The following is a 12,673-nucleotide window of genomic DNA, read 5'->3' as shown; positions in this document are numbered from 1 at the left end:
ACATTTCTTTTCCCCTTTGCTGTTATTTATTTTTTTCCTGTGTTTCCATATAGCTATTACCTTCGTTTATCCTTATACCAAGGTATTTATATTCTTTTACCCGAGGCATTTCTTGGCCCTGTATTGACACTATTTACTGTTTTAATTGAATACCATGGCACCTGATTTTTTAAAGCTAAATTTCAGACCTAAATTCTCGCCTTCCTGTCCATGACGTGCACCACTCTGGTGCCATTTTGTAGCCATTGTCGCTGCGAAGCCAGTCATGCGTGGCACTACGCTTTTCTTCTCACGCTTTTGCCATACCCTCCTCCTCCACTTTTCTCCTCACACCCTCTTCGCTATCACCATATTTTATTCATGTTCCATGTTCACTCTTTCATCCTTTTGCTGTGCTCGTTCACTCGGTTACGAGGACGTCGAGGGACGACGCTGATGCTCGCCACAGGAATGGGCACCTGCGAGCTGTGCTCTAAAAGCTGGCATCTGTAGCAGTGAAACAGCACCTAAATTCCCATTGCCTGCGACACCACATCACAAGTATGCCTCGACGGAGTTCCCATTGGCTGCAACGCCACAGCATGAGCGCGCCTCAACGGAGCTGAGCAGGCGAAAGGGAACACCTGCCGCCATCGTATCGCGCCAGGTGTTGCACGAGGGGAGAGGGCAAAGTATGCACAGCAATATAAGGCGATATAGAGTAGCCAATAGATTACTCAGACTCGGTGAGGACCACTCGAAATACTGACTAAACAGAAGCGTCTGAAATAATTAGAATAATCGGTGCAAGCTATATGCAAATTTCACTTACAAGTGCGACTTTACAGCAGTGTGAATGTCACCTTGTGGTTTGACTTTACACCAGCGTGCACCCTGCTGACGTGAAAAGAAAAATTATAGGGTTTTACGTGCCAAAACCACTTTCCGATTATGAGGCCCGCCGTAGTAGAGGACTCCGGAAATTTCGACGACCTGGGGTTCTTTAACGTGCACCTAAATCTAAGTACACAGGTGTTTTCGCATTTCGCCCCCATCGAAATGCGGCCGCCGTGGCTGGGATTCGATCCCGCGACCTTATGCTCAGCAGCCTAACACCATAGCCACTGAGCAACCACAGTGGGTCTGCGCCGACGTGGAGCCACACTTCAAAGTGAAATGTACGTTGCTGTGAAGTCACACGTCAAGGTGAAATTCGCAGATAACATGCACCCAGCATCTACAGTTAAATTTTTAAAATTAAAGGTGCAGGTTATGCATGCAAAAATATGGTACAACCTCATATGCTATGACTTATTTATTAGGCATTAGAATTTGCGCTGCCTTTTAAAATCAGGATCGCCATAAATGTGGCGCTGCTGCTGCCATATTGAACTAGTAACTGAATCTATCAGCCTTGCATCTAATGCAGGGGGTGATTTCACAGCTAAGGATTCCAGGAAGGAAAACCTCAATTTTATTCAAATAAATATGGTAATCACATCTGCTTAATTGTGCACTTCAGCTAAAGTGGAAGGCAATTTGTGCTCCACAAAGCCTGTAACTAATTACTTGCAATCGACGAATTGCAGCCAGTGAGTTTCCAAGATGTATCCACTTGGAAAGAATTCTCAGGATGATGCCAGTTTCGAGATACATACATTGGCGTCTCAGATACTTTTGTGCATGAATGTATAATATGCTGTTTCTTTTTTTAAAAAGTAAGTGAAACAACGAAATTAACTTTTACTGCAAGTTTGACGGTGCATATTTCTAAACTGGTGTCATCCAAAGAATTCGTTCGGCAGTGCATACTTCTAAACTGGTGTCATCTAGAGAATTCATTCCAAGTAGATATGCCTAGCAGACTCATCAGTTACAGTTCATAAATTGGAATATGTGCCATAATGTAATTACCAAAAAAATTTAACTAGTGATTTTTTTACATTAGTCTATTATGCATTTTAATCTCATGGAAGTATGTCCACCTTATTGAGTAATCCAGTTCAAGGATAAGAATTGTGCTATCTGCTACAGATGATTTTTAAAACTTCTGTATACACTCTTAAAAAAGATAACAACCTTTATGGCTTATCTTGTCCCACAATTGTCCCACAATTTTCCCACAACAATAATCGTCATTTGTCTTGCCTGCATTTCCTTCCTTTAACACTGTGAGCCTGGTACTTCTAAGTCACGAACGCCTTGTGTGTAATCAGCGTGACATAGCACTCTTGATAGGAAAGTAGCGAGGGCCGAGTTTTCAAGAAAGGAAACGAAAACAAGGCAGATGACAATTATTATTGTGGGACAAGATGCACCCCAAAGAGTGCAATCTTATTTAAGAGTGGACAATCTAAAAAAGAAGACCCTATATACTACAACCTTCAGAGGTGCTGCAGACAGTCCTGAGCCATACATTTTTGTTCCAAATTGATAACTAAATCTCCTATAGCTTTCCTACCATTTGTTAAATAACACACAAAGGTATGATCAATGCAAAATCAGTAGTTCAAGTAGTTTGTTTTATTTCTTTTTTTTTCTGCATGAATTATTTGTAACAGATATGATGTGAAATAGCAAATGTTGCAGCCTATTCTGAAGTAAGTACACTGTGATCCAGTACAAAGCAAACAAAGCATCACAGCAGCAACCAAAACACAACCCCAGATACTTGACAGTGTTGTGTTGCCATAAAAGCCACAGTAATTACGTGCTTCTCTGGCACTTTTACAGTTATAAAGGTACTTGTCAGCAAGTTTCACTCAAGCTCTGATTTAGCCTGAAAAAAATACGAAAACTTCCGAAGAACTCGGGCTGATAGATTTATGACAGTTTTCAATAACTGGTGAATTGTGATATAGTATAAGCAGACTACAGCCAAACCTCATGAAAACGAAAAGGGATATAGTGAAATAATGGATAAAACAAAGTAAATGCAAGTCTCCTTTAAATGCCCATGGACGTTCATAGTGCAGTACATGCAATAATGGATATACTGAAGTAATGTATTTAACGAAGTAATGTATCTAATGAAGTGATTCTTGACATAAAAACTGTTTACAGCGCAAACACATGCAACCACAAAGTATAAGGGACAGGACACAAGCGCTGACTGTCAACTAACTTTTATTAACGGAAGACGGGTGCCTTATATAAGGGGAAAGGCAGAAGTGAAGGGGGAAGGGAGTGATACAATCGGGGAAAATGATGATGCGCATCGATGAATGAACGTGCCAGCAGTCAACGCATTCAGGCGCGAAGAAACAAGAAAACGAAAAAACTAGACAAACACTAACAAAAGGCGAGGGATACTAAGATACAATGAAATCAGTAAGCAGCCGCTTCCAAAAAATGAAGCTCTGCCGCAAAAAGTGATACAGAAGGGGTGCTTACGCACTTGCTGCCATATTTGTGTATGTAGAACGCTTCCAAACTGACGCGCGCCGTCGCGTCGGTACTCTTGCCGAGAATCTTCGTCTCTCCCAAACGAGCCTCGCATCCTGTGCATCCAATTACGTGCGCGACCAAATGGTCGCACACGTAATTGGATGCACAAGATGCGAGGCTCAATGCACAATGCACAATTGGATGCATTTGGTCGTGCACGTAATTGGATGCACAGGATGCGAGGCTCGTTTGTGAGAGACGAAGATTCTCGGCAAGAGTACCAACGCGACGGCGCGCGTCAGTTTGGAAGCGTTCTACATACACAAATATGGCAGCAAGTGCGTAAGCACCCCTTCTGTATCACTTTTTGCGGCAGAGCTTCATTTTTTGGAAGCGGCTGCTTACTGATTTCATTGTATCTTAGTATCCCTCGCCTTTTGTTAGTGTTTGTCTAGTTTTTTCGTTTTCTTGTTTCTTCGCGCCTGAATGCGTTGACTGCTGGCACGTTCGTTCATCGATGCGCATCATAATTTTCCCCGATTGTATTACTCCCTTCCCCCTTCACTTCTGCCTTTCCCCTTATATAAGGCACCCGTCTTCCGTTAATAAAAGTTAGTTGACAGTCAGCGCTTGTGTCCTGTCCCTTATACTTTGTGGTTACATGTGTTTGCGCTGTAAACAGTTTTTATGTCAAGTATGCACCAACTCGCCCAAAAAGAAGTTTTAATGAAGTGATTCTTGTTCCACATTCAATTTCGTGATATTGAGGTTTTACTGCAATACAATGAAACCAATTGGAGGGCTACACTGCAGAAGCACTCAGCAGTGCGACTAGCTCAGATTGACATATAGCACAAACTTTCTGAAGCCCCAGCTGCTCTTTGCCATGTGCCTTCCAGACAAGAAGCTTGCTCAATTCGTCCTTCTGAAACTTTCCAACATGCAATCTGGCGCCAACTAAAAGCTGCACTGTTGTTTTATGGTGACATTGTCAAAACAATCACACAGATTAGAAGACAGTGCAGCTTCGTCATTACCTTCTCATCTGGAGATTCACAGCACGGCACCCACTACTGTGTCAACAAGTCTAAGTGCTCAAGGCATAGTACAGGAAGCTCAAGATCATAGCTGACACAATATTACTGACCTTCAGTACTATCATGAATCAATTTATCTTCAAAAATTACTTCAGTGTTCTCGTATTATTTTATTTCATACCTGTAGCACATAATTCTAAATGTATTCAAACCTTGATATAAAGAAGTCCTACTTGCAGTGAAAAACTTTGCTAAATTGTAAACTTAATAAAGACAAGGTTTCAATGTTTCAGAAGATTACTTCACAGTTTTCAAGAATAACCTTGGTGGATGGTACCTTGTCAGTAAGCATTTACGAACACAGCCAAACAAGAAATTCACCAATAATTATGAAATCAAATGCTTACTGTTTACTGCTAGCTACCACCATCACATGGTGCCATGTATCATCATCACTGCCCATTTGTTTGTTTTTTCACATGTGTAGTGAGTCGTGAGGCCAAGATCAACATAATATTGTTTGTGGCATTCGTTTTCAATAAGGACACCATGTGACAACACCAAGACAATCATTCCCTTCATCATCATGGAAGCACTTATAAGCACACTTCTGGTTGGCATTTTCCTGTTCTGATTGGCTGGTGTTTAGGAGCAGAACTTAAAACTACATGCACGAGTGAAAAGTGCCCAGCTAGATTTTCATACCAGTATGACAGATTGAGCAATGGCACATTTTGTCCTCTGCTCGACAGTTGGTGTTCTTTATGGTTCACTGTCAACACTTTCATGCGTAGGGAGGTGTACAAATGATGAATGCAATGGCAGGCAGCGTTTTTTTTTTTTTGTCTTCTGCTTGTGACAAAGGCTCCAGGTACATGCATGAAACTATATCAAAACTGCACAACAAAATCACTTTGCTAAATCACAGGAAACAAAAGGGCATTTAACGGAACTAAAAGGAATGAAAAAGGTTTATCATATTGTGGATTCTGTAGCATTGAAGTTAATTACATTGAGGATGACTGTATATGCTTCTAAGTGTGAACAATTCTTATACACAAGTGTGCCCAGTCTATCAGAACCATTTCTTTCAGCAAAAGTTACTAGCTTCAGTTAATATTCTCTTGGCTCTCCTTTCTGCATGCATCTGGTTTCGTGCAAAAAAATTTAGACACCAATATGCTCACCATTATTTTGCATCAATCTCCAGCTTTCTGGAGTAACTTTTACCAATGTATCCTACCTGTTATATCAGAGCAGTAATCTATTACTCTGAGCCTGGACTCCTATGGCACCAAAAGGAAAATGAGAGTTGTAGACACTGTTACTGTTAATCAAGAGCTGAAGTGGAGTCCACAAAGGAACAGGGGGCAGCAGTGTGACTGAAACAGAATAGGGAAGAACTGGATATGCCACCTTTTTGCAAATGTTGCAGGAGAACACATGAAGGTCGCAGACTTCCTTGGGAGCTGGACGGGTACCTGGTGGGCATGTAATCTCTTGAGCTACCTGGTGCTGTGTATACAAGTGGTCGACGCAGCTAAGGTCAACCTGGTTTAAGTGCTCCTCAAAGGCCAGCCTCTCTTCATCCCGTGAGAAAACTGGCACATGTCGGGGGTCCTCGCGCCAGTGCAGCTTTCGAGGAGGCACCTCCTCCACTTCTTCTGCACAAAAACCCAGTTGCATCATAGGCTCAGTGATGAAAGCCACTCACAAGCATTAGAGATCCAAAGCAGCTATTTAAAACAAATTACAAAGCTACAGTGAAGGACATTCAAAGTATCACAAGCAATTTTTATCATGAAACATGATGCCACAGAGATGGTGACAATATGCCAACTTCTCCAGAAAGCAAAGAGCAATTCTGCCTTCAAGGTTATAAACTGCACAGAAACTCCCATGCGGAATTTTCAGTATCCCCCATTAGTTATTTAATGTTTTATTGACTGCAGCCATGGTAGCATGGAAATTGGCAATTTATAATGTATTGTATAACTCATTTGAGATTCAGGCCTTTGATTCAATGTTTTTTATTACATTTACATATTACATTCTTGCCATTCTCAGTGTGCCATTGGCACAAAGAAAAAACAACAACAAAGAACTCGCCGAATAACTTTGAAAGAGATCCAATAGCAACACATTAGCATAGCAAGCACGCAGAGTATTTTGAACGTCAGTCGCACATGGCTACAGCATGACTACAGGGGTTGTCAAAAAGAGCTTCTTGAAGCCTTCAGCGGCTACTGCATGTTCAGCATGCTGCTCATGGAAGATGTGATGGATAAAATGGTGTTCAGAGTCGGGCCCATTGCTGGCCCTCTATACTATCAACAATGAGGCACTAGAGGTGACAGCAGTTACATCATTGTTCAGAGATTTGGATTGCCCTAGATGTTGTCTGCACTAAATACATTTGTCAAATACAGCACTAGAGGAGACCCTGTTCTATGAACCATTACATGGATTGACCTTAACCAAAGTGCACTGCTTGTGCTCCCTGTTCTGTACTTTAAGTAACAGAACAGGAATCATAAAAGTCGTTCTTTCACCCTATATGACAATAATAATGAATACAACAATAATTTCGCAATTGCAACATGTGCCCTAAAGCTTGTAATTAAAAATCCAATTAGCACATTTTAAATAAATGTCAAAATGATTGTTTAATTTTTTCCTGCTGCTAATGTCGGCTTAGCCGTATAGCCTATCAGCAAAAATGGCAGGGGCATAGAAATGACAGGTTTTTTAAAGTGTTCCACATAAGAAAAAAGCACCTGGTATAAAACACAGGGTGTCCCAACTATCATACTGAGCTTTCCAAAAAGATGGATCAGTATTACGCATACAGAATGAAGTTCACAATCAAGTTGAGCATCCACCAGTAATTTTTGCATTGTTAATAATCAATCCCTTCTGCTTAATTAATTAATAAGTTATAGCCCTAATTGTGAAGGTGTCAATTAACAAGTTATAAATTATTAGAATAAACATCGAACTGGGGATATGTTCAGCAAGATGCTAAGTGCATACTTATTTTTTCCTCCTTCCAGTAGAAAAAGAAAGCTTGGAAAATGTGAAATAGACAGTGTGACTATGCATCCACCCCTACCAAAAAGCAAGGTGTTCATCAAAAAGGCTCACTTAGAGGTGTTCACAAAAGCTGCTAAAGGGCATTTTGAAGTGCTGTCTTCGGCGGGGCATAAAGCGGTAATTCACCCACCAATTTCGTTTTCTTCGAGTGAGCTTGTTGAGGGTGCTGCTTCCTGGCACGGGTGGGTGCATAGCCACGTTATTTTTATATTCTGAAGGCTTTCCTTTTCATCCGAAAGCATCTTACTGAAAAAGTCTCAGTGCAGTGTTTCTTATAATTGCCTACAATGCTTTTAACTGACACCTTCGTAATAAAATCAATAATTCACAAGTGGAATAATTTATCATAAGTAATTGATCATCATAAACAAAAACATACCTCACAGATGCTCAACTTGACTAGACAACATGTACTTCAATATACTTCAATTCGCACAATATGCCTTCATCTATATGTTTTTTTTTAAGACAATACAGATTTTTTTTATTAAAAGGCTATGACGATGAGACACTTGTCGTCTTTACTTATGAGTTTTATGGCAAGGCGGAAATACTTTGTCACTGCTTAAGTTACCCTCAAAATATCAATTAACAAATATTTGTTAATTCACTTTTTTAAATTTTATCTTGAGGGCAGTTGTTTTTATGGAAAACTGTAGGGCATAACAATTTATGGCACACCCATTTTTTAGAAGTCCATAAAACTGCTGGTAATTTGAGATATTCATAACCGAAATCAAAGGCCAAATCCAGGCAATATTGAGACTTAAGCGCATCCCAGTGCGCATCAGATGGCAATGCACCGTAAAGAAGTGTGGGGCGAACTTTGATAGCTTGCTACGGCAAATCCTGACCTGATACACAGTGGCACATGCTTGCCAGGCAAAGCGTGCTGTATCAGTAGCTGCCGCGACTGGATGAGACATTCAGTGTCAAACTTTTTCACGTCTGATGATCATCTCGGTGCATTTCAGTCTGATATGATAGCGGGGCTGCCTTTCCTGCACTTCTGTAGCACTCGGCTTCGGTATTGCCTGGATTTACCATTGAAATTCAATGATAAATATCTCAAATTAGGTGTGATTTTCGAGATCATGAAAAAAGTGACGGTGCATTAAAATGTGACTGCCTGAAAATTCCCATTTAAACAACTGCCCCTAAGACATCATTAAAAAAGTTAACATATTTTTGTCAATTAGTCTTCTGAAGCTCACATTACTAGCAGCAAAGTATGTCCCCGCCGCCTAGGAACTCATCTGCAAAAAAGTCACGTTCGCTGGGCTTATAGCCTTCTTATAAAAAAATCTGTATTGTCTAAAAAATACACCCTGTATATTATGCCTAGACTAATGTATCCATAAAAAGTATAACCCTTTGAGGCACAAATTATTTTCATAGTAAAATATTTAGTGCACACAATTGACAAGGACACAGTGAAGGGGGACACACTATGAATTCTATTACTATGATTACTATGAATTCGTACCAACTCGCCCAACTATCAGTTCTGCTACAAATTATTTTCTTTGTGGAAAATTTAGTTTCACCACATATATTACATCTTCAGAATCACGAAAAGCGCACAGCAGCAGAACAGACTAAGAATTTAAAATTCATCAGTGAGATCAAAGATGTGGACTACATAGGAGAACTCTCTACACGAAAGTCATACATGAGAACATCAACTATGTCATGCATAGCATATTTTAAAGAAACTATCCAGCCACTTAATAAATCTGCCTGATAAAAAAACATTGTGAAATAGAATGAAAGAAGTGAGCCCACTAAGTGACGACATAATGACAATGTGAGCAAACTTCCAACCGTCTACTTAACAACTCGCTTTAGTAAAGCATTTTACATTTTATTCAAACTTGCAGCACAGGTTCAATCAGAAGTGTTTAAAGATACATGCGACATGTTTTAAATGTCATTTTCATCAGTGCTGTTGCTTCTGACACACTATTTTGGCTACTACAACTGGGTTGCCGCAGTCACCCACAGTCTCCACGTAGCGATCATCATCAGTCCGAATCAAAGCCACGTATGACTAGATCGTCAACAACTTTCCTTGTAGTGATACTTCAAAAAAGACTGAGCAGAAGCACACGCCTAACATGATACCACAGTGCAAAGTGGACAATATAAAGCCTCCGTTCGCTGAGCGAGATCCAAGTCGTTCTTCATTGAGAGCAAACGTTCTATAAGGTTTCTTCACCATGCACAAATTGTCATTATGCACGTCTTCATCATGCCATCAGACAGCTGTCATCGTTGAAGCATTGCATGCATTCAGTACTTCTTGTACGTGCGGGCCGCCGCCTAGTTTCAAGTCCTGCGATTCTTCTATGAAGCTCATTACTTTGCACTCACCTCAAAACTCGAACTTTGCTGAGACAGAGCCATCACTGGAAGCACGTGATAAAGCTACATCTGCTACGGCATTGTCTAGTGATCAAAAATCCAGGATCCCAAGCCACATCAACTCAGATTACAGTACCATTCACACCAGTCAAGGAAAGAACGCAGCTATTACTTCCAGCGCTGACATGAAGCAGACTGTCTTCCCACGAAGACAACAGAAGGAAACCACGAACAGCAAGCGCTCTTCCCACGAGGAACACAATGCACTTTCAGCGGCTACAGATGAGCCATGTACATTACATGTACAGTAGCACCCATTCATCATGTCTCTGTAGCAGACTCAGAAGAGTCTTCTCTGAAGCCTCGTACAATACTTTTGCCACCAAACAAGCCTCCCAAAAGCACGCAGTGTACCAGCTACCCACAGATCACCACGTCAAACAAATATTCTGATGGAAATGCTACCTCAGTAGCTCTCGCAGCAACATCAGAAAGATCAACATAAACTCTATCAGCAGCTTCACTTACCACGACAGCAACTTCAGCGCAGGGGACGACGAAGAGCATTGGCAAAAACACGGATGTGACAAGGAACACGTGAACTCGCTAGCCAACCATCAGAAACAAGACGATTCACGTGCCAACGGTACATCTCATGTGAGTGCAATATCTTAAACAAAACTCTCAACATGCAACCTTTCATCCGCACTAGTTTCAAGAGCTACCCCCGCTCCTGCTACTTCAAGGCACTTGAACTGTAATCAGTTGTGTCAAGAGCTGAACGTGTACGACAATCACTGCTCAGGAGTTATGTTGCAGACGTCATGCGGATCGGAAACAATCAGGCTCGTCCCCCAGAGTTATGATGCACGTCACCGGACTGCTATAATTTATTCTGAACTTTAATCAGTATACAGATCTAAATCGGGGCATTGGATCAACTGCACCTTCACATATCTTATTTTGTAGTCTCTCACTGCTCCTTCTTGTGTTGCTTGCTGCGCACACTCTTTTAGGGGGAGGGGGAATGTGTAACGGAGGACAAAAGGACGCTGTCTGAAAGGAGAGGAACACGAAGAATAAAAGGAGTGTTCGGGTGACCATGTTTGTCTCGTACGCAACCTCCTGCTCGCGTCCCACACAATTGTGCACAAAGTGCCTGAAGGGGATAAACAAATGTTTATGGATACTTTATCAGTTTAGAAACTGCTTTGTGAGGGGGGCATGAACTGCTCCTCGGGACTGTGAAGGACGCTGCAATGTAGGTCCTGCACAATGCGAAAGGTGTCCTGCTCCACTTCACTGTTTGCGCGTGCTTGTTATGATAGTATCTGATGGTATCGGCTTTTAGTAGTTGCATTGTCTTTTTTTTTTCTGTGTATGTTATTTCATTCTACCAGTACGCTCGATCAATTTTGGGAGTGTTGTGGAACTGATGTAACAGACTTGACTGCTGTTTAGCATGAATGTCAAAACAATATTGTCTGTTCTGTGGAATGAGCAACCAGCGGACAGCCTCCACATCCAAACACATATACGGTAGAATTTGGTTAATTCGAACTCCAAGGGGACCGGAAATGTGTTTGAATGTGAGCCGGAGTACAACGCCGCTCCCCCCAATACCTCGCAATGTTAGGTGCCTCACGCATTAAACGGCATGCTTCCTGCCCACTTCGTCTCTTTCGTGTGGGCGAGATTGAGCTGTGATCGTCGGCTCCACTCGCACGCTTTCACTCGCACATACAGCATAGGGCGCGCCGGCGACGGTGCTATTGCCCTTGGACTACATATGGAACTTTCGTGTGCGGCGTTGAGGGGTCTTTCCTAAGCTTTTCTTCTATGAGGAGGTCAGAGCAATGCTGGTTGGGGGCGCCACCATAGGATTTGGGGCGCCACCGTAGGATTTGGCGCGCTGCTGAGAGCATTGTCAGAGCGAGGTATGTTTGAATTAACCGTCGCAAATGCTTGTGCATTCAAATTACTGAGCGTTTTAGCCCATTGGAGTACACATAACTTTGACAGGACCATAGTGTCTGTTCAAATAAAGCAGAAGTTTGAATTAAGTGTGTTCAAATTATCGAGATTCGACTGTATTATGGTAGCTAGTGGCACATCGGACCTTTTTATCGAGCAGCTTTTATCGAAACTAACTCGCCATGCCAGAATGCCTGTGTCTCCAGACAAGGTTGCATGACCAAACAGTATGCTTGCTGGATGTGTGACCTCACCCGAGGCTCCTTCAGCAGATTTCTCAGCTGTAGCTTGCTCCTGGCCCACAACATTCTCCTTGTTGGCTTCACCAGGCCCTGCAACTGCCTCATGATGTGGGCTGTCAGAGACTTCTCGACAAAAGCCACCTCGACGACCACCTCTATGTCCACCTCGACGGCCACGGCCCCGAGTCCATGGCTCACGATCATTGGTTCGGTTCAACCGAAAGTCTTCTGTTGTGTCTCCATCTTTGGCATCTTCATCAGGCACAACACTGCCCTCCTCGTCTTTCTGTAGGACCAAAATAGTAATGGCAGCTATCTCCAGCAAATCTAATGCCCATTTCACAATAAATAAAGTGGAAAATTTTGGTTGTTACTGTCAAGTGACAAAGAAACCGTGGCTTGGGTGCGTAGACATTGTCTTGGGCAATACTATAGGTGAACACTGTTCAAATGAGTGCATTTGAGCTTAGGAGTTAAATAATGTACCTAAGTTGATCATTATAGTTGCTTGCAAACATATATTTCAGGTGAATAAAAAATAAAAATATTCAAGAAACATCTGCTTATTTTGGCCAAAAGTAAGCACCAAAAACATGA

At 41.8% G+C, this 12,673-nt stretch overlaps 1 protein-coding gene across 3 annotated transcripts in view; it reads right to left on the bottom strand.

Annotated features, from left to right (window-relative positions):
• The window catches only part of LOC135906641 (zinc finger protein ZFAT-like), a 71,931-nt gene that overhangs the window by 38,346 nt on the left and 20,912 nt on the right, over positions 1–12,673 (bottom strand). For all 3 annotated transcript variants that reach the window (XM_065438136.1, XM_065438138.2, XM_065438137.2), the window contains exons 7-8: positions 12,089–12,362; positions 5,820–6,067 (exon numbers count right to left, since the gene is read on the bottom strand). In XM_065438136.1, coding sequence (XP_065294208.1) covers positions 5,820–6,067; positions 12,089–12,362 — 522 coding nt within the window. The remainder of the gene's footprint in view (positions 1–5,819; positions 6,068–12,088; positions 12,363–12,673) is intronic.

This window comes from Dermacentor albipictus, chromosome 1, assembly GCF_038994185.2.
Source record: "Dermacentor albipictus isolate Rhodes 1998 colony chromosome 1, USDA_Dalb.pri_finalv2, whole genome shotgun sequence".
Taxonomy (NCBI): Eukaryota; Metazoa; Arthropoda; class Arachnida; order Ixodida; family Ixodidae; genus Dermacentor; species Dermacentor albipictus.
This window is presented reverse-complemented; position numbering and strand designations above follow the sequence as displayed.